The following is a 23,558-nucleotide window of genomic DNA, read 5'->3' on the forward strand; positions in this document are numbered from 1 at the left end:
CAGCTGGACTCAAAGCCTCAGAGCCAGATGTTGTGATATTTTATCTAGTTGTGGAAGCAGAATTTACTCTCTGTTCATATTCTGGATTTTCTTTTTCTATGATTTCTATATAGTTTCATTGAATCACTTTATTAATTTCTTGATTTTGTGATACCTAACAGCTCTCCCTTTGTTATGTTTCTCCTCTCCCAAATTGAATCCCAACTTTGGATGAAATATTTGGAAATTCCCTTTTATCACATGAGTCTACATGGATGTCTTAAGAACAATTTCTTTTGAAATGAAATCTATCATACTGAGTACTTTTTCTTTCATTTTACTGAAAGAGTAGTTGTACTACTCCTGTGGAAAGAAACTGTACTTGATAACCAAAGCCATTTATATCATTTCATAGGAGAAGAAATTATAAGAGCACAGTTTAATCTTTTTGGTACATCATTTCTTTGTAGATCACTACCATACCTGCTCTTTCTGAAAATGTAGACTTTAACATACAGTGTATGTTATAAGAGGTCATCTGGCTGTGTTCCCTCATTAGGATGCTGTATCTTATTTAGCTTTGTGTCCACCTTCTTAACATAGTCATTAGTAAACTAACAATCAATTAGTAAACTGATAGTCTCCAATTCTGGTCCTAATTGTTTGACATAATATGCCCTTAGAGTCAGCGATGACCATAAGTATAAGGAAGCAAAATTTTAAGGCATACATTTATTGCTATGTAAACAATTTTTTTTCATGGTGTAAGTTAATCATTGATGTATGTAAGGTCGATGTCCATGTGTAAAGGATTTATCACTGTGGTGCTTTGTTAGGTGTATTGATGTTTCCTATTGAACTATCTTCCTGCTTCCACTTGAAAACTTTTATTGCAGCCTACAAATAGGATTCCCTGTTATTTTTAAAGAAGCATCTTCTCCTACTTAAAAATTGTCTTAACCACTAAAGGAATAGGGAATGAACCGTATGTTATCATCTATTATATAAACTATGTGATCTATAGATATGTCATATGTGTACATAAGTGAGCAAAGGATGACTCACCAGAGAGCTTGAATTGCTGTCCAGTTCTGTGATTCAGAGTCATAGGTTTTATACAAATATGCATATTCTTTAAAGGTCTTCTGGTTACCTACAAGGGAATCTCAATGGAGTCACTTTTGATGCAGTTATCTGAAATAAACTTTATTAACAGTATAATTTGAATGCCATCTTCAAATATCTGTACAAATGCCTAGATTGGGGAAAAGAATATTATTATAATTGATCTCAGTTTTCTTTTATTTTATCATTGTATCAGTTAGTTATTTCTGTATGACAAGCCACCTTAAAAGCACTTGTTTTAATATAATGGCTTTATAGTAAAATAAGATTTTAAGTAGGAGCTTTTCTGATCTCTCTGGACTCATCATTAGTTAGTACATTATGTTTCTAAACCTCTTTTATAATGTATTGCACTTCTTTCTTTATCCAATATGTGATATATATATATATCTAGATATATATAGATATATCTAGATATAGATATATATATATATATAGATAGATAGATAGATAGATAAAGATAAGATATGGTATAGGTATAGATATAGAGCTAGAGCTAGAGCTAGAGATAGAGATAGAGATAGAGATAGAGACAGAGATAGAGATAGATCTATGGGGATGTATGTGTGTGTTGATCTTACAGTTTATGTAAAAAAAGTTTATCAAGTGTGAATTGCCTTAATTTAATATCAGTTCCTATACTTATATATGAGACCTTGCTCTCTTCCAGTTATCTATACTAATAAAAGGGTAATATGCTAATTGGACTGGGAGACCTTCCAGGAGACCTTCTGGCCATTCTGGACAAAGCCATGGTGGCGGGGCCGAGGTAAAGGCGGTTAGAGGCCAAGAGGGGAGGGCAGTTGTGGGTGATCAGGCCAGGATGGGACTGCAGTTGTGGGTGATCAGGCTGGTGGGGGGCCAGGCCGTTGGGGGTAAGCAGACCAGTAGGGTGGCCAGTTGGGGGCGAGCAGGCCAACAGTGGGGATCAGTTGGAGGTGATCACGACAGCAGGGGAGGGCAGTTTGGAGTGAACAGGCCAGCAGGGGGACAGTTGGAGGCGAGCAGGCCAGTGGGGAGGGAAGGTGGGGGCGAGCAGGCCAGTGGGGGGGGCAGTAGGGAGCAACCGGGCTGGCAGGGGAGGGCAGTTGGGGGTGATTGGGCCAGCAGGGGAGCAGTTAGGCATTGATCAGGCTAGCAGGGGAGTGGTTAGGGACAGGCAGGCCAGCGGTTGGGAGCCAGCAGTCCCGAATTGTGAGAGGAATGTCCGACTCCTGGTCTAAACCGACAGTTGGACATCTCCCGAGGTGTCTCAGATTGGAGAGGGTACAGGCTGGGCTGAGGGACACCCCACCCCGCCCCAGTGCACGAATTTCGTACACTGGGCCTCTAGTAAGATATATTTACCACTGGAGTCTGGTGTGACTCAGCTGCCTGTGCTCTTGGTCTGACATGAGTTATACATCACTAAAATGTTTAATTCTCACTAATTTATTGGAGTATAATTGAATACAATAAGCTGCACAAACTTTAAATGTACAATTTGCAGAATGAAGAAGCCATACATAAATTAATAATATATAGTGAGTGGGTCCATTTGTACATAACTTGAGGCAATACACAATAAGTTTTTAGTGTGTTATGTTATTGTTAAAAATGTAATCCACCTGGCTTCAGTTTTCTTCTTTCTGTAGATAATATGGAATAATAAACTTTAACTTCAACCTGACATGGTAAGGGATAAATAAAATGTTAAATATACTTTGTTGAGTCCAAAGAAAATGCTTAAGAGTGAGGAGTGTGTGTATGTGTGTGCACTTGTATACATCTTTCAAATAAACGCACTCATGCACACATATGTACATACACCCAGACTCAATCAGAATCCCATCTCTTATGATGAAAGAAACCTTGAGAGAAATTTAGAGAATATAGAAATTTAAAAAAAGAAATGTGTGAATTAACATGAAATAGAAAAAATATCAAAATTTTGACACAAAAATTTAAAGTAAAATATGGGAAATTAATCTTAATATATTATTTTTGTATCTTAATACATCAAAGGCCTCAAGATCAGAACCACATTTTCATTTACATGATGGGAAATTATTTGTATCATCTATGGACACAAATAGTTCTAATTTTTTCTATGTACCGTGGAATTTCAACACAAAATACTTTTGTCCAAGGGCAGCTGGCTGAATGGTTTTTGAGGCTTAAACATAGTTTCTCTCACAATATTTTACTGGGTAAATGTATGTATCAGTTTCCCATTGTTGTTGTAACAAATTACCACACTAGTGACTTAAAACAAAGAGCTTTCTATCTTTAAGTTCTAGAGGTTAAAAGCCTAACATGGGTTCTTAAAGGGCTTAGATCAAAATGACGGTCGAGCTTGCATTTTTCTGGGCAGTCCAAGGGAGAATGCAATCCCTCTCCAATTCCTTTCCTATTCCCAATTCTTTTTCCAGATTCTAGAATCTACCGGCATTCCTTGGCCCATGGCCCTTCCTCCACCTTCAATACCAGCAGCATAGCATCTTCAAATGTCTCTCTGACTCCAATTCTTCTTCTACTCTCTTCCACATTTAGAGGACCCTTGTGATGACATTAGACCAACCTAGGTAATCTGACCTAATCTCCTTAGCTAATAATTTTATTTTATCTATCTTAGTTACCCTGCTCTGTGAGCTAACATTCCAAAGTTCTCCTAATCAGGACATTGACATCTTTTGAGGTCCTTATTCACCTATTACAAAGCCCCTTTCATGTATAACTTATTTTGATGTCACTTTGGAGCCCTAAAATAAAAGAATCAAATACAGAATTTATCCTCCCCTTTAGAGTGAGAGAAAACTTGTCTTTCAAAATTACATATACAGAAGATTTCTAGTGGAGAAGACCTAAATTTGCCTACACCAGACTCTGACCCAGATCCATAACCCACCTACTCAAAGTGTGGTCCACAGACCAGGAGGACCTGCAGCATCAACATCACCTGGGCATTTGTCAGAAATGCAGTCTCCAGGCCCACTGCAGACCTGATCAATCAGAATTTGCATTTGAGCTGCAAACTTTGGTGATTTGTATGCCTATGAAATGGAGAGGTGTTGTTCTAGAATAGATGTTCCCTCCGTTTCACAGTTGATACTGGGAGCTGGATAACTAGATGTGCTGGGAGCTGTCCTGTGCATTAGAGGTGTTTAGCAGACTCTTTTCGGACATTTTATTTATTTTTTATTCATTTATTTTTTAAAATATATTTTAATTGATTTCAGAGAGGAAGGGAGAGGGAGAGAGAGAAAAATCAATGATTAGAGAGAATCATTGATTGGCTGCCTCCTGCATGCCCCACACTGTGGATCCAGCCCACAACCCAGGCATGTGCCCTTGACCTGAATCAAACCTGGGACCCTTCACTCCTCGGGGCAGCAGTCTATCCACGGATCCAAAATGGCTAGGGCTCTTTTCAGACATTTTAATATCCCCTGAGGCAAAGTCATCTCTGTTTGAGAACCACTACCCCAGACCTCAGAACTGGAAGTGTCCTGACTGATTCCAAAAAAAATCTCTGGGGGAGCGCTGGAAACTTGGTTGGAAAGTTTATAAGGAGGAAATTCCGACCTAGGGGAGTTGGCTGAAGGCAACCACCCCTAATTGTTCCTTGACCTTTCCAAAGAAGTCTGTGTCCGTGCAGAACCTCGGGTGTTCACTGCAATCTTTTTTTTAATTGTTTGAAGTATTACATATGTCTCCTTTTTCCCCAATCAGACCCCCCCCAGCTACTCCCACCCCCTAGGACAAGCCCCATAGCCCCAGTGTCTGTGTACATTGGTTATGCCGGTGGTCAGCAAACTCATTAGTCAACAGAGCCTAATATCAACAGAACGATTGAAATTTCTTTTGACAGCCAAATTTGTTAAACTTAACCTATATAGGTAGGTACATTGTTATTAACTTAATTAGGGTACTCCTAAGCTGGCCTTTGCTAAAAACTCAAGAGGCCAAAGAGCCGCATGTCACTCGCGAGCCGCAGTTTGCCGACCACTGGGTTATGCTAATATGCATGCATACAAGTCCTTTGGTTGATCTCTTACCCCCACCACCCCCTGCCTTTCCTCTGAAATTGGACAGTTTGTTCAGTGTTTCTTTATCTCTGGATCTATTTTTGTTCATCAGTTTATGTTGTTCATTGTATCCCACACTAGAGGCCCAGTGCATGAAATTTGTGCAAGGGCAGGGTCCCTTGGCCTGGCAGGTGATAAGGGCCAATCGGGGCCTGCTGTCTGCCAACTGGAATCTTCCTTCCCCTGCTGCCGGCTGCTGGCTGGGGCCTTCTTAGATTTCTCACCACCCACTGGTGGTCAGCGCACGTCATAGAGAGCGATCGAACTCCCGCTCTCCCAGTCGAACTCTCGAGGGGACACTTTGTATATTAACCTTTTATATAGAGAGAGATATGCGTGAGATCATGTGATACTTATCTTTCTCCAACTGGCTTATTTCCCTTAGCATAATGTTCTCTGGGTCCATCCATGCTGTTGCAAATGGTAAGAATTCCTTCTTTTTTATAGCAGCACTAGTGGCCTGGTGCATGAAATTCATGCACATTAAAAGGGAGTTAATTAGAAGAAATATTTTAATATTGCTACTTGCCCTTTCTCAATAATAGAAGTGTCAGAGATTAAAGGAAATTAGTAAGATGTCTATAAAATCTCCCTCCTGTCAGAGTCTGGGGCATGCTATGGGACCTAGAGTCAAGTCCCCACCCACCAGCCGCATGTGCTTCAAAAACGCAGGAGATCCAGACCTGTCCAGCCCCACCCCTGTTGGGTGAGACCCAGACCCTGCCGGCCCCACATCCGTCAAGCCCCTCCAGGCAGGGGGCACAGCCTCAGGTCCCCCAGCCCAGCACTGGAGTGGTCGTGCTGCCTGAAGTCCCCTGTCAAGTCCTGCTGGGCGGGGAACACAACCTGAGGTCCACTGGCCCAGCGCTAGGGTGGGGAGCGCAGCATGAGGTCTCCAGGCCCAGTGCCAGGGCAGGGGGTGCAGCCTGAGGTCTCCCATCAAGCCCTTCTGGGTGGGGGCCATGGCCTGAGGTCCCCATCAAGCCCCACTGGGTGGGAGGCACAGCCTGAGGTTCCCCATCAAGCCCCACCAGGCGGGGGGCACGGCCTGAGGTCTCCTGGCCTAGAGCTGGGGTGGGGGATGTGGCCTGAGTTCACCCAGGAAGCCCAGCCCCCTCCCTCAGCATCACATCAGCACTGAAAGGGGACGCATGCAGGCAGTGTCACGTCCCCAGCCGGGGATGCAGGCAGGCAGCTGTACCTCCATGCTGGCCGGAGATGCATGCAGGCAGTGTGACATTAGCACTAGGGGCAGAAGTCCCTGCCCCCGTCCCTCCCCTGCAGCTCCTGTGCACAACCCGTTGACTGGTCATGACTAGGACACTGTTAGGACCAATTAGCATATCACCTCTTATTATATAGGACTAGAGGCTTGGTGCATGAAATTTGTGCACAGAGGAGGGTGTTCCCTCAGCCCAACCTGCACCCTCTCCAATTGGGGACCCCTTGAGGGATGTCCGACTTCTGGTTTAGGCCCGATCCCATTGGTCATGATGCCCTCACAGTAACAACCGAAGAGCAGGCTGCATGGGGCGACAAGGAACCACTGGCTCCTAACTGCTCACCTGCCTGCCTGCCTGATCACCCGTAACTGCTTCTGCCTGCCTGCCTGATCACTGATAACCTCTCTGCCTGCCTGCCTGATCACCCCTAACTGCCTCTGCCTGCCTGCCTGATCACCCCTAACTGCCTCTGCCTGCCTGCCAGATCACCACTAACTACCCTCTCCTGCTGACCTGATCTCGCCCCGAACTGCCCTCCCCTGCCAGCCTGATATCACCCCCAACTGCTCTCCTCTGCTGGCCAATTTGGTTCTGATATGTCAGTTTCTATGCCAGTCAGTGTCAAAAGCTCTGCCTCCTAGGCAGCCATTGGCTCCTCACAGCACCCAGATTTGGTTCTGATTGGTTGCTTTCTATGCCAGTCAGCATCAATAGCTCAGCCTCCTAGGCAGCCATTTGCTCCTCATAGCACCCAGATTCTGTTCTGATTGGTTGGTTCCTATGCCAGTCAGCAATTCTGGGCCTATCAACAGGGCCTGATCAGAAAGGTGAGGCTGATCAGCAGCTCTGGTGGAGGACTGGAGAGAAATGGAGGTGTGGCTGCTGGCCAGACTGGGAGAGAAAGAGAGAGGCAAGTGCTGATCAAACACAGAGGCAACGGATCAGTCCCTGCTGCTCTCTTCAGGCCTCTCTCTGGCCCTGATTCACAACCCCCTCAGCAGTCAGTGCTGGGGCACCGTGCCTGAAGCGGAAGCAGACAGCACTGGGTTTCCACGGCAACCTAGCACTGACTGCAGGACTGACTTCTGGTAGGTCGAGACTCGGTCTTGACCGGTCCTTACAACCCAGTGTTTTTATATATTAGGATGGTATTCCATTGTGTAGATGTACCACAATTTTTTAATCCACTCATCTTTTGATGGACACTTAGGCTATTTCCAAATTGTAGCTATGGTAAATTGTGCTGCTATGAACATAGGGAGGCATATACCACTTCTTATTGGCATTTCTGATTTCTTGAGATATATTCCTAGAGCTGGAATTACTGGGTCAAATGGGAGTTCCATTTTTTAACTTTTTGAGGAAACTCCATACTGTTTTCCACAGTGGTTGCACCAGTCTGCATTCCCACCAGCCGTGCACGAGGGTTCCTTTTTCTCCACATCCTCATCAGCACTTGTCATTTGTTGATTTATTGATGATAGCCATTCTGACAGGTGAGAGATGATACCTCATTGTTGTTTTGATTTGCATCTCTCAGATGATTAGTGACTTTGAGCATGTTTTCATATGTCTCTTGGCCTTCTGTATGCCCTCTTTCTATCAGTGTCTATTTAGGTCCATTTTTTTTTTATTGAATTGTTTTATTTACCAGAGTCTTTCTTCTTAATCTTTAGGTGCTCTTGCTGTAAGGACACTGCAGACATGTGTCCTCCCAAGAATACTTACCCTGCTGATAGTATCTAAAAGTTAAACTTTATCCCCAACTGCTGTTGCAATAAAAGCCTGAAGAGGAGGTAAACAAGGCTGTATGGTTCTTATAGCATGGCAGTCCCTTAGCCCTCTTTTTCATAGCAGTCATGTGTCAGAGTAAACATACATCCATTGCTTATGGTCTGCTGTTCAGCCACAGCAAAAATCCATCTCCTTTTTGGCTTATACCTTTGAGCACAATATTAAATCTTTCTGTTGCCGCCTATGTTGACCCAGAGGTCATGGTTCAATTTCCAGTGAAGGTACATGCCCAGTTTGTAGTCACAATCCCCAGTAGTGGGTATACAGGAGAATCCCCAGAGGAGGAATGTAGAAGATCCCCATAGAGCATCATCATTGATATTTCTATCTCTCTCTTCCTCTCCCTTCCTCTCTGAAATAAATAAAAAAATAAATAAAGGGTAATATGCAAATTGGTCATGATGCCCTCACAGTAACAACCGAAGAGCAGGCTGCATGGGGCGACAAGGCTGGCAGGGGGGTTAGCGAAGGACTACCAAACAACTTACCAGCAGACTGTGTGGGGTGATCAGGCCGGTGGGGTGGGGTGGGGGGAGCAGTTAGGGATTATCAGGCTGGCAGGCAGAGGTGATTAGGGGTGATCAGGCTGGCAGGGGGTGCAGTTAGGGGTGATCAGGCAGGCAGGCAGGTGAGCAGTTAGAAGCCAGCGATCCCGGGTTGTGAGAGGGATGTCCGACTGCCGGGTTCGGCATGATCCAGGGATCGGGCCAAAACCAACAGTCAGACATCCCCCAAGGGGTACCAGATTGGAGAGGGTGCAGGCTGGGCTGAGGGGACCCTCCCCCTCTGTATGAATTTCGTGCACCGGGCCTCTAGTATGTATATAAAAGCCTAAGCAATTGTCCAACCATTGAACCGGTAGCTATGACACACACTGACCACCAGGAGGCAGACACTCAACACACAGGCATGGAAATATGAGACAGACTGATGAATCTCAGAGCGGGTGGGGGAGGAGAAGGGTGGAAAGAGATTAACCAAAGATCTTATATGCATACTGGAGGGCCGGTGCACAGATCGTGCACCAGTGGGGTCCCTCAGCCTGCCCTATGGGGATTGGGCCAAATCTGAGAATCAGGCCTCTGACATCCTCCTAGGGGTCCTGGATTGTGAGAGGGTGCAGGCCATTTGGCAATTGTTATAATGTGCTAACCTGGGTTATGGTGCATAAAATCTAAACGTATCTCCTATAATTAATACACATTTTATAATAGGGAACTAAATGTCAGCTTGTGCTTTAACTATGAAATTTCTAATTGTTTTGGCTAAACCATCATGAAGCCAAGTAGTATAGAGCCTAAGGTTTTATACTAAAGAAGCAAATATCTCCCTTTTCTTAAAGAGGTAAAAAGTAATTCCCTAGATATATCAGTGGTTGTTTCCTCACCATAAATCAATGCTTTGAAGATCCAAAGACCAGTCAGACAAATTTGTCAGTATTAGACTTTTTTCAAATACAGTTTACTTTCAGTATTATTTTGTTTTGGGCTCAGGTGTACAACACAGTGGTTAGAATGTCATATACTTCACCTAGTGTGTCCCCCTCCGGTATTTTCGGTACCAAATTGACCTCATACATACATATTGCAATATTATTGACCATATTCCCTATGTTGTACTTTATATCCCTGAGCCTATTTTGTTGTTGTTGTTAATCATGAAGATATTTACCCATTGATTTTTTAAAAATATATTTTATTGATTTTTTACAGAGAGGAAGGGAGAGGGATAGAGAGTTAGAAACATCGATGAGAGAGAAACATCGATCAGCTGCCTCCTGCACATCCCCTATTGGGGATGTGCCCGCAACCAAGGTACATGCCCTTGACCTGAATCTAACCTGAGAACCTTGAGTCCACAGGCCAACACTCTATCCACTGAGCCAAACCGGTTACGGCATTCCCATTGATTTTTAGAGTGAGTGAAAGGGAGGGGGAGAGACAGAGAAAAAGAAACATCAATGTGAGAGAGATGCATCTATTGGTTGCCTCCAGCATGCATGCTGGTCAGGGCCTAGGATCAAGCCTGCAAACAAGTCACGCGCTGTTGACCAGAAATTGAACTCAGGACCTTTCAATCCTTGGACCAAGGATCTATCCACTGAGCCAAGCTGGCTAGGGCCCCCATGACTACTTAGTAACTACCAATGTTCTCTTCTTCATCCCTTTACCATTTAATCCCAGTTCCCCTACCTGCTCTCCCCTCTGGCAACCACCAGACTGTTCTGTCTATGAGTCTGTTGGGATTTTGTGTGTTTTTTCCTTTATTTTGCTCATTAGATTTGATAAATATGTGAAATCATATGGCATTTGTCTTTCTCTGACTGATTTATTTCACTGAGCATAATACCCTCTACTTCCATCCATTCAGAAACGTAAACTCAGAGTTGAGATGAGGTGCTAGGAGACATAGACTTCAGGAAGCAGGACATTTAATGAAGGACTAATCACAACTGCACTCACCTGGCGTACTACATACTCTCCTAGGAACCCAGGATAAGCAGGGAAATTTTCCATTCTGTCCAGAGTAGTGTTCCCCAGGGGAATCCTCTGCTTAGAGGTTAGAGCAACAAGAAGTAAGAGTGCCTAATGAGCAGACACAGAGCACGTAAATAGCAGCTCTACCGCTGACCCTCACCATGTGCAACCTTTGGTTGGAAGGAACTTGGTCTTTTTTTTTAAGTCCTAAATCTGTCTGGGAGACCAATGCTTGGCTCTTGTCTGGGACAGAGCTCTGGTCTGCATCACCAACCATCCAGGCAAGGATTTGGACTTCCACAGGAAAACCTTCCTCCAGGGTTCCCAGGCAGGTGAGTCCCAGAGCCCAACAGGCATGGCAGGAGAGGATCAGAGACACTGGAAGCCACGAACTTGCACATAAAGTAACCACAGAACCATTCGAACATAGCCCAGGTACCAGTGATCACTGTGGTTGTTGGCTGGCTTTACTAATACAGTAATGTGTTATTCATGATGCTCAAAGGAAAGTGAACACTGCACTCAGAAATGCATGTGCAAATGTTTACAATTAAATGGTATTAATAGCAGACAAATTAAGAAAGGGTATTGGAGCCCTGGCTGGTTTGGCTCAGTGGATAGAGTGTCGGCCTGGGGACTGAGGTATCCCGGGTTTGATTCCGGCCAAGGGAACATGCCCAGGTTGAGGGCTCAATCTCCAGTGGGGGGTGTGCGGGAGGCAGCTGAGCAATGGTTCTCTCTCACCATGATGTTTCTATCTCTCTATCTCTCTCCCTTCCTCTCTGAAATCAATAAAAATATATTTTTTAAAAAAGGAAAGGGCATTGGAGGTGTAAAGTCCTTCCAGTAGAAGTAGACCATAAGTTAAAGTACTTTATGAATTAATAGGAATAGACAAATAGGTTATTGCCTGTGGTGGAATATACAGTGATATGTGGGGATTTTTTAAATTGTATGATGGGGCATATTAGACTATGATTCCATATGGATGAGAAAGATCCAGACCCAGGAAGGCTGCAAATACACCTTTGTAATCACAGTGTATGAGACTTACATTTCACAGTATGATTACTCACCTTGGTTATTCACATTAAAAAATTTTTGTTAGGTGAAAATGAGTAAGCTAATGAAATTCACATTGTGATTATTTCATTACCTATAGGAACGAGTAATGAAATTTGTTGGTTTGTAAGCCATTTTGTGTCTGTGTTAAAATTTGTTTGTTTAAGTTATTTTCTTTACTTGTTTATTAATTTATTTTAAATTAAAGTGTAGATGGCAACCAATATAACTTTCACTGTGTTGTACCCTGAAAGTTCTTTGCTTTTGAATATATATAAAAAGCAATGTATCTTAATACCTCAAAATGTTTGATTACATTGTGATCACATTAAAATGGGTCTTAAAGGGCTTAGATCAAAATGACTGTGGGGCTTGCATTTTTCTGGCCAGTCCAAGGGAGAATGCAATCCCTTTCCAATTCCTTTCCAATTCTGACAGTCATTTTGCTTTAAGCCCTTTAAGACCCATGTTAATGTGATCACAGTATAATCAAAGTGTTTACATTTCCTTTTATGTAAGTATATTTGTATACACTATTAAAATACTTTCAGGTATACAACATATTGATTCAACATTTATACACATTACACTGTGATTGCCACACCAAGTCGAGAAATAATCTGTCACTGTGCAAACTTACCACAATATTGTTGGCTATATTCTCTTATTCACTTTTTTATTGGATTTTTTCTAAAAAAGAATTGGAGATTTTTACACAAACTGACTGTTGTACATTTAGTTCTTACATGTATTATAAAAGTTTTGTGGAGAATGAATAAAGTTCATTAGTTTTGTGTGGTCCAAACTGTCAGTCCTACAGTGTTCCCTCCATTGCTTTAATACATTTTTAAATTAAAGAATAATTTACATAACACATTGTATTAGTTTCAGGAGTTCCACAAAATGATTCTGTATTTGTATGTATTGCATTATGACCTCCACAGTATGTCTAGTTAACATCTGTCACAACAATAGCTACATTTTTTTCTTGTCATAAGAACAGTTAAAATATACACTCTAGCTACTTCCAAGTACACAAAATAGTATTATTAACTACAGTCACCGTTTTATACCTCAACAATTCTTTTTTAATTTTTATTTTTATTAATAAAAGAATTGAGTGAGACACAAGAATTTTCATGCGTCTTCACATGGAAAAGAAAATTGTAATGAGAAATGGAACTAGAGATATTCTAAAGGAGACCAGACATACACCAAATACAGAAATTAGTTCCTTGATTCCAAAATATAGAAGGTAGCTTTTATGCTAGGTTACTAACACTTGCTTGTTGGAAAATTAGTCATGTTACTTTTCCTATATCCTGGTAGTCACCTCCACCACATGGAACTGGGGAACCTCACAAGATGTTCAGAATTTCTTCTTCTGGGATTATCAGAAAAACCAGAATTGCAACGCCTCATATTTGGGCTTTTCCTCTCTATGTACCTGATCACTGTGTTTGGAAACCTTCTCATCACCCTGGCCGTCAGCTCAGACTCCCACCTCCACACACCCATGTACTTCTTCCTCTCCAACCTGTCCTTGATAGACATCTGTTTCACCTCCACCACCATCCCTAAGATGCTGTGGAACATCCAGACACAGAGCAAAGTCATAACCTATGAAGGCTGCATCACACAGATGTATTTTTTCGTATTATTTGTAGGATTGGACAACTTCCTGCTGACCGTGATGGCCTATGACCGGTTTGTGGCCATCTGCCACCCCCTGCACTACATGGTCATCATGAACCCCCGGCTCTGTGGACTGCTGGTTCTGGTGTGCTGGATCATGAGTGCCCTGCATTCCTTGTTACAATGCTTAATGGTGTTGCGACTGTCTTTCTATTCAGATTTGGAAATTCCCCACTTTTTCTGTGAACTCAATCAGATGGTCCAACTTGCCAGCTCTGACACCTTTCTTAATAACATGGTGATGTATTTTGGAGCTGTGCTCCTGGGTGGTGGTCCCTTTGTTTGTATCCTTTACTCTTACTCTAAGATAGTGTTCTCCATCTGTGGAATCCCTTCAGCTCAGGGGAAGTATAAGGCATTTTCTACCTGTGTGTCTCACCTCTTGGTTGTCTCCCTTTTTTATGGAACAAGCCTAGGAGTGTACCTCAGCTCTGCTGTTACCCAAAGCTCACACTCAAGTGCGACAGCCTCAGTGATGTACACCGTGGTCACACCCATGCTGAACCCCTTCATCTACAGTCTCAGGAACAAAGACATAAAGAGGGCTGTGAAAAGATTTCTTGGGATGGCAGTTATGAAAGGACCAATTGTCCTAGGCTGAAGAAATGCACAGGATAGCTGGACTCAAAGCCTCGGAGCCCGATGTCGTGATTTTTAGATCAGTTTGTGGAAGTAGAATGTACTCTCTCTGCTCATTTTATGGATTTTCTTTTTCTATGATTTCTATATAACTTAATTGTATGGCTTTCTTAATTTCTTGATGTGATATCTGACAGCTTTTCCTTTGTTGCTTTTCTCTTCTCCCAAACGATTCCCAACATTGGATGAAATATTTGGAAATTACCATTTATCTCATGAGACTACATGAATTTCTTAAGAACAATTTTTTTGAAATGAAATTTATCATTTTGCTAAAGAAAAATCACGAGTTGTACTACTTCTATTGAAATAAACTGCACTTGGTAACCAAAGCCATTTATATAATTTCATAGGAGAGGAAAATATAAGAGCTCAGATTAACCCTCTTCATTCTTCATTTCTTCATATATCACTACCATAACTGCTCTTTCTGAAAATGTAGACTTTAACATACAGTGTGTATTATAAGAGGTCATTGGCTTCTCTTCCCTCATTAGGACCCTGTATCTTATTTAGCTTGGTTTCCATATTCTTACCATACTCACTGACAAACTGACAATCAAATACATGTCTCCAGTTCTAGTCGATGTTGGAACACAAATTTCTATAAATTGTTTGACATAATATGCCCTTAGGGTCAGAGATGACTTGAAGAATGAGGAAGCAAAACTTTAAGTCATACATTTATTACTATGCAAACTATTTTTTTCATGGTGTATGTTTACCTATTGATGTGTGTAAGATCAGTGTTCATATGTAAAGGGATTTATTATTTTGATGCTTTGCTTGGCGTAATGATGTTTTCTATTGAAGTACCTTCCTGCTTCCACTATGATTCCCTCTATTGTTCTAAATGAAGCATCTCACCCTACTGTTACTATTGTCATAACCACTAAAGGTTTAGGGAATTAACCATATCATTCATTGTGTATACTAATATGTGATCTATAGATATGTCATCTATGTACACGAGTGACCAAAGGATGACAAACTAGGGAGCTTGGATTCCTGTCCAGTTCTGTGATTATGTCCTAAGTTTAGGACAAACATGCATATTCGTTTAACCTTTTCTGGTTACCTACAAGGAAACCTCAATGGAGACACTTTTTAATGCAGTTATCTGAAATAAACTTCAATGACAGAGTAATCATGAATGTTATCTTCAAATATCTGTACAAATGCCTAGAATGGGAAAAAGCATATGATTATAATTGATCTCAGTTTTGTTTGCTTTTCTTAGTGTATCAGATAGCTATCCTGTATAATAAAGAGCTAATATGCAAATGACTGTCACACCCTCATGCCCTTGCGCCCTCGCGCCTTTGCTCCGGAACTGTTCAGACACTCATCACTGGGGAGAGAGGAATGTGGACCAGCCAGGCTGCGGCCTGGGAGAGGGGCAAGCCACCCACCCCATGGTGCTGGATGCCAGCGCCTGCAGCTGTTGCCTGGGAGAGGGACAAGCCGCCTGCCCTGCAGTCCTGGGAGCCTACGGCTGTGGCCCAGGAAAAGCCGCCTGTCCAAGGTCCCCTGTGGGTGCAGCTGGCCTGCGCAAAGCTGGCCTGGTTCCTGGGTGCCTGTGGCCAGCCAGAGGTAGGGAAGCCCAGGTCCCAGGTGCCTGCACCTGGCAGTAGGAGAGAATCTTGGGTCCCAGGTGCAGGCAAGGCAGAGGTGGTTAGGGGCAATCAGGCTAGCAGGGGAGCAGTTAGGGGCAATAAGGCCAGTAAGGGAGCAGTTTGGGGTGATTAGGCCGGCAGGCAGAAGTGGTTAGGGTCAATTAGGCAGGCAGTCAGAGAGGTTAGGAGCCAGTGGTCCCAGATTGTGAGAGGCAGTCGGACATCACCTGAGGGGTCCTGGATTGGGGAGGGTGCAGGCTGGGCTGAGGGACCAGCGCCCACCCCCCCCCCCACCATGTACAAATTTTGTGCACCAGGCATCTAGTTTCTATATAACAAGCCATCCTAAAAGGATATGTTTGACTATAATGCCTTCATAATCTGATGGGATTATATGGTGGGACATTGTTTGATCTATTCTGGGCTCATCATGAGTCACTTCCTTATGTTTCTAAACCTCTTTCATGATGTTTTGTGCATCTGTATAGCACTTCTTTCTTCAATCAATATGTGATGTTTAATACATATACTGTATATGTGTGTTTGTGTTGATCTTACAGTTTATGTAAAAATAGTTTATCAAATATGAATTGCCTTAATTTAATATCACAGTTCCCATATTTACATATGAAACCTTGTTTTCTTCCCAGTTATAAGATATATTCACCACCACTGTCCTCGGTGATGCAGCTACCGGTGCTCTTGATCTGACATGAGTTATCAATCACTAGAATTTTTTTTAATATTTTAAAATATATTTTATTGATTTTCACAGAGAGGAAGGGAGAAGGATAGAGAGTTAGAAACATCGATGAGAGAGAAACATTGATCAGCTGCCTCCTGCACACCCCCTACCGGGGATGTGCCCGCAACCAAGGTACATGCCCTTGAGCGGAATCGAACCCTGGACCTTTCAGTCCGCAGGCCGATGCTCTATCCATTGAGCCAAACCAGTTAGGGCAATCACTAGAATTTTTAATTATAACTAATTTATTGAAGTATAGTTGCATACAACAAACTGCAAACATTTTAAATATACAACTTGCTGAATTAAAGAAGCCATGTATAAAAAAAACAAGCCATATATAAATTAAGAGTATATAATGGGTAGGTCCATTTATATGTAATTTGAGAGACTATTTTGCTGTTGTTGTTAATCCTGAGGATATTATCCCATTGATTTTTAGAGTGAGTGAAAGGGAGGGGGAGAGACAGAGAAAGAGAAACATCCATGTGAGAGTGATGCATCTATTGGTTGCCTCCAGCATGCTCACCAGCCAGGGCCTGGGATCAAACCTGCTTACAAGTCCTGTGCTATTGGCCAGAAATCGAACTCGGGACCTTTCAATCCTTGGACCAAGGATCTATCCACTGAGCCAAGCCAGCCAGGGCCCCCATGATTACTTAGTAACTACCCATTTTCTCTTCTTCATCCCTTTACCATTTAATCCCAGTTCTCCAACCTGCTCTCCCCTCTGGCAACCACCAGACTGTTCTCTTTGTCTATGAGTCTGTTGGAATTATTTTCTTTATTTTGCTCTTTAGATTTGATAAATATGTGAAATCATATGGCATTTGTCTTTCTCTAACTGAATTATTTCACTGAGCATAATACCCTCTACTTCCATCTATTCAGAAACTTTAACTCAGAATTGACATGAGGTTGTGGGAGACATAGACTTCAGGAAGCAGGACATATAATGAAAGACTAATCACAACTGCATTCACCTGGCTAATTACATACTCTCCTAGGAACCCAGGATGAGCAGGGAAAATTTCCATTCTGTCCAGAGTAGTGTTCCCCAGGGGAATCCTCTGCTTAGAGGTTAGAGCAACAAGAAGTAAGAGTGCCTAATGAGCACACACAGAGCACGTAAATAGCAGCTCTACCGCTGACCCTCACCATGTGCAACCTTTGGTTGGAAGGAACTTGGTCTTTTTTCTTTGAAGTCCTAAATCTGTCTGGGAGACCAATGCTTGACTCCTTGTTGTCTTGTCTGGGCCAGAGCTCTGGTCTGCATCATCAACCGTCCAGGCAAAGATTTGGACCTCCACATGCAAAGATTCTTCTCAGAATTTCCATCCAGGTGAGTCTGAGAGCCCAACAGACATGGCATGAGAGGATCAGAGAGACTGAAAGCCAAGAATTTATACATAAAGTCACCACAGAAGCATCCAAACATAGCCCAGGTATCAGTGATCACTGTGGTTGTCAGCTGGCTTTACTAATACATTAATGTATTTATTTATGATGCTCAAAGGAAATTGATCACTGCACTCAGAAATGTAAGTTACAATGTTGAAAATTAAATGGTATTAATAGTAGAAATATTAAGAAAGAGCCTTGGAAATGTGAAGTCCTTCCAGTAGAAATAGACCATAAGTTCAAGCACTTCATCAATTAACAGGAATAGACCAATAGGTTATTAGCTATGGAGTAATATATATTGATGTGAGAGCATTTTAAAATTTTTATGATTGGGCATATTAGACTATGTTTCTACATGGATGAGAGAGATCCAGACCCAGGAAGGCTGCAAATACACCTTTGCAATCACAATGCATGAGACATACATTTCACAGTATGATTACTCACCTTGGCTATTCACATTTTAAAAATTTTGGTAGGTGAAAATGAGTAAGCTAAAGAAATTCACATTGTGATTATTTCATTACCTATAAGAACGAGTAATGAAATTTGTTGGTTTGTAAGCCATTTTGTGTCTGTGTTAAAATTTGTTTGTGTAAGTTATTTTCTTTACTTGTTTATTAATTTATTTTAAATTAAAATGTAGATGGCAACCAATATAACTTACACTGTGTTGTACCCTGAAAGTTCTTTGTTTTTGAATATATATAAAAAGCAATGTATCTTTATACCTCAAAGTGTTTGATTACATTGTGATCACATTAAAATGGGTCTTAAAGGGCTTAGATCAAAATGACTGTGGGGCTTGCATTTTTCTGGCCAGTCCAAGGGAAAATGCAATCCCTTTCCAATTCCTTTCCAATTCCGACAGTCATTTTGACCTAAGCCCTTTAAGACCCATGTTAATGTGATCACAGTGTAATCAAAGTGTTTTCATTTCCTTTTATGTAAGTATATTTGTATACACTATTAAAATACTTTCAGGTATACAACATATTGATTCAACATTTATATACATTACACTGTGATTGCCACACCAAGTCTAGTAATCATCTGTCACTGCGCAAACTTATCACAATATTTTTGGCTATATTCTCTTATTCAATTTTTATTGAACTTTTTCTAAAAAAGAATTGGAGATTTTTACACAAACTGACTGTTGTACATTTAGTTCTTACATGTATTATAAAAGTTTTGTGGAGAATGAATAAAGTTCATTAGTTTTGTGTGGTCCAAACTGTCAGTCCTACAGTGTTCCCTCCATTGCTTTAATAAATTTTTAAATTGAAGAATAATTGACATAACACATTGTATTAGTTTCAGGAGTACCACATAATGATTCTGTATTTGTATGTATTGCATTATGACCTCCACAGTATGTCTAATTAACATCTGTCACAACAATAGCTACATTTTTTTCATGTCATAAGAGCAGTTAAAATATACACTCTAGCTACTTCCAAGTACACAAAATAGAATTATTAACTACAGTCACCGTTTTATACCTCAACAATTCTTTTTTAATTTTTATTTTTCTTAATGAAATAATTGAGTAAGACACAAGAATTTTCCATGCGTATTCACATGGAAAAGAAAATTGTAATGAGAAATGTAACTAGAGATATTCTAAAGGAGATCAGACATACACCAAATACTGAAATTAGTTCCTTGATTCCAAAATATAGAAGGTAGCTTCTATGGTAGGTTTCTAAGGTTTCTTGTGGGAAAATTAGTCATGTTTCTTTTCCTATATCCTGATAGTCACCTCTACCACATGGAATCAGGGAACCTCACAGGATTTTCAGAATTTCTTCTTCTGGGATTATCAGAAAAAAAAGAATTGCAACCCCTCATATTTGGGCTTTTCCTCTCCATGTACCTGATCACTGTGTTTGGAAACCTTCTCATCACACTGGCCGTCAGCTCAGACTCCCACCTCCACACACCCATGTACTTCTTCCTCTCCAACCTGTCCTTGGTAGACATCTGTTTCACCTCCACCACCATCCCAAAGATGCTGTGGAACATCCAGACACAGAGCAAAGCCATAACCTATGGAGGCTGCATCACACAGATGCATTTTTTTATATTATTTGGGGGACTGGACAACTTCCTGCTGACCGTGATGGCCTATGACCGGTTTGTGGCCATCTGCCACTCTCTGCACTACATGGTCATCATGAACCCCCGGCTCTGTGGACTGCTGGTTCTGGTGTGCTGGATCATGAGTGCCCTGCATTCCTTGTTACAATGCTTAATGGTGCTGCGACTGTCTTTCTATTCAGATTTGGAAATTCCCCACTTTTTCTGTGAACTCAATCAGATGGTCCAACTTGCCAGCTCTGACACCTTTCTTAATAACATGGTGATGTATTTTGGAGCTGTGCTCCTGGGTGGTGGTCCCTTTGTTTGTATCCTTTACTCTTACTCTAAGATAGTGTTCTCCATCTGTGGAATCCCTTCAGCTCAGGGGAAGTATAAGGCATTTTCTACCTGTGTGTCTCACCTCTTGGTTGTCTCCCTTTTTTATGGAACAAGCCTAGGAGTGTACCTCAGCTCTGCTGTTACCCAAAGCTCACACTCAAGTGCGACAGCCTCAGTGATGTACAACGTGGTCACACCCATGCTGAACCCCTTCATCTACAGTCTCAGGAACAAAGACATAAAGAGGGCTGTGAAAAGATTTCTTGGGATGGCAGTTATGAAAGGACCAATTGTCCTAGGCTGAAGAAATGCACAGGATAGCTGGACTCAAAGCCTCGGAGCCCGATGTCGTGATTTTTAGATCAGTTTGTGGAAGTAGAATGTACTCTCTCTGCTCATTTTATGGATTTTCTTTTTCTATGATTTCTATATAACTTAATTGTATGGCTTTCTTAATTTCTTGATGTGATATCTGACAGCTTTTCCTTTGTTGCTTTTCTCTTCTCCCAAACGATTCCCAACATTGGATGAAATATTTGGAAATTACCATTTATCTCATGAGACTACATGAATTTCTTAAGAACAATTTTTTTGAAATGAAATTTATCATTTTGCTAAAGAAAAATCACGAGTTGTACTACTTCTATTGAAATAAACTGCACTTGGTAACCAAAGCCATTTATATAATTTCATAGGAGAGGAAAATATAAGAGCTCAGATTAACCCTCTTCATTCTTCATTTCTTCATATATCACTACCATAACTGCTCTTTCTGAAAATGTAGACTTTAACATACAGTGTGTATTATAAGAGGTCATTGGCTTCTCTTCCCTCATTAGGACCCTGTATCTTATTTAGCTTGGTTTCCATATTCTTACCATACTCACTGACAAACTGACAATCAAATACATGTCTCCAGTTCTAGTCGATGTTGGAACACAAATTTCTATAAATTGTTTGACATAATATGCCCTTAGGGTCAGAGATGACTTGAAGAATGAGGAAGCAAAACTTTAAGTCATACATTTATTACTATGCAAACTATTTTTTTCATGGTGTATGTTTACCTATTGATGTGTGTAAGATCAGTGTTCATATGTAAAGGGATTTATTATTTTGATGCTTTGCTTGGCGTAATGATGTTTTCTATTGAAGTACCTTCCTGCTTCCACTATGATTCCCTCTATTGTTCTAAATGAAACATCTCACCCTACTCTAACTATTGTCATAACCACTAAAGGTTTAGGGAATTAACCATATCATTCATCGTGTGTACTAATATGTGATCTATAGATATGTCATCTATGTACATGAGTGACCAAAGGATGACAAACTAGGGAGCTTGGATTCCTGTCCAGTTCTGTGATCATGTCCTAAGTTTAGGACAAACATGCATATTCGTTTAACCTTTTCTGGTTACCTACAAGGGAACCTCAATGGAGACACTTTTTAATGCAGTTATCTGAAATAAACTTCAATGACAGAGTAATCATGAATGTTATCTTCAAATATCTGTACAAATGCCTAGAATGGGAAAAAGCATATGATTATAGTTGATCTAAGTTTTGTTTGCTTTTATTAGTGTATCAGATAGCTATCCTCTATAATAAAGAGCTAATATGCAAATGGTCATCACACCCTCATGCCCTTGCGCCCTCGCGCCTTTGACCCGGAACTGTTCAGACACTCAACACTGGGGAGAGAGGAATGTGGACCAGCCAGGCTGAGGCCCTGGAGAAGGACAAGCCACCCACCTTGTGGTCCCAGGCACCAGCAGCTTCCCCTGTGCCTGCAGCCTGGGAGAGAGACAAGCCGCCCATCCCACAGTGCCATGCGCCAGTGGCTGGGGCTATGGCCCAGGAGAGGGACAAGCCACCCTCCCCGTGGTCCTGGAAGCCAGCGCCTGTGGCTACAGCCTGGGGGAGGGACAAGCTGCCTGCCCTGCAGTCCCGGGAGCCTGCGGCTGCGGGCCAGGCAAATGTTCAAGTGTGAGCAGTGTGTGTATGTGAGTTCACTTGTGTGTGTGTGTGTGTGTGTGTGTGTGTGTGCATGCATATATATATATATATATATATATATATATATATATATATTTCATGCACACACTAACACATATATATGTATATACACACATGCTCATTCATAATCCCATCTATTATTTTAAAAGAAACCTTGAGAAAAATTTGAAAAATATATAAATAAAAAAAGAAATGTGTGAATTAACATGAAATAGAAAAAATAGAAAATTTGACACAGATTTAAAGTAAAATGTGTGACCTTAATTTTAATGAATTCATTTTTCTATCTTAATGCCTTTCAGGCCACAAGGTCAAAATCATATTTACATTTACGTGATGGGAAATTTTTTATACCAGGTATGGGGCCAAATAGTTTTAAATTCGCTCTAAGTTTTTCTATGTAATGTGGGGTTTCAACCCAAAAATACCTTTGCCCAAGGGAAGCTAGCTGAATGATTTGCAGGGCTTAACCTCAGTTCCCTGTAACAATATCTTACTGGATAAATGTTCATATCAGTTTCCCATTGCTGTTGTAGCAAATTACCATACTAGTGCCTTAAAACAAAACATTCTCTATCTTAAAGTTCTAGAGAGCAGATGCCTGAAATGGATAATAAAGGGCTTAGAACAAAATGCCTGCTGGGCTTGGATTTTTTTGGCTGATCCAGGAGAGAATGCAATCCCTTTCCAATCCCTTTCCAACTCCTTTCCTAATCTCAGTTCCTATTCTGTATTCTAAAGGCCACCAGCATTCCTTGGCCACCCTCCATCTTCAATACCAGCAGCATGGCATCTTCAAATGTCTCTCTGACTCCAATTCTTCTTCTACTCTCTTCCACATTTAGAGGACCCTTGTGATGACATTAGTCCAACCTAGGTAATCTGAGCTAATCTCCTTAGCTAATAATTTTATTTCATCTATCTTAGTTACCCTGCTCTGTGAGCTAACATTCCAAAGTTCTCCTAATCAGGACATTGACATCTTTTGAGGTCCTTATTCACCTATTACAAAGCCCCTTTCATGTATAACTTATTTTGATGTCACTTTGGAGCCCTAACATAAAAGAATCAAACACAGAATTTATCCCCTCTTTAGAATGAGAGAAAAACTTGTCTTTCAAAATTACATACTCAGAAGAATCCTGGTGGAGACCTAAAATTACCTACACCAGACTCTGACACAGAGCCACAGCCCACCTACTCAAAGTGCAGTCCACAGACCAGGAGGACCTCCAGCATCAACATCACCTGGGAGTTTCTCAGAAATGCAGTCTCTGGGCCTCGTGGAGA

At 41.5% G+C, this 23,558-nt stretch overlaps 2 protein-coding genes across 2 annotated transcripts; both read left to right on the forward strand.

The window, feature by feature from the left end:
- Positions 1 to 13,060: 13,060 nt before the first annotated feature.
- On the forward strand, positions 13,061 to 14,023 carry LOC308249734 (olfactory receptor-like protein OLF4; the record flags this gene model as incomplete). The annotated part of the gene is made up of 1 exon (XM_080671481.1): positions 13,061 to 14,023. Exon 1 carries the CDS (start codon positions 13,070 to 13,072, stop codon positions 14,021 to 14,023), a length of 954 nt encoding a protein of 317 aa, XP_080527607.1. The 5' UTR covers positions 13,061 to 13,069.
- Positions 14,024 to 19,600: 5,577 nt separating this feature from the next.
- LOC308251764 (olfactory receptor 7A17-like) lies at positions 19,601 to 20,554 on the forward strand (the record flags this gene model as incomplete). The annotated part of the gene is made up of 1 exon (XM_080675467.1): positions 19,601 to 20,554. One exon carries the CDS (start codon positions 19,601 to 19,603, stop codon positions 20,552 to 20,554), a length of 954 nt encoding a protein of 317 aa, XP_080531593.1.
- Between the last annotated feature and the right edge of the window lie 3,004 nt (positions 20,555 to 23,558).

The sequence above is a fragment of the Plecotus auritus genome (assembly GCF_963455305.1).
Source record: "Plecotus auritus genome assembly, chromosome: 6".
NCBI classification, from domain to species: Eukaryota; Metazoa; Chordata; class Mammalia; order Chiroptera; family Vespertilionidae; genus Plecotus; species Plecotus auritus.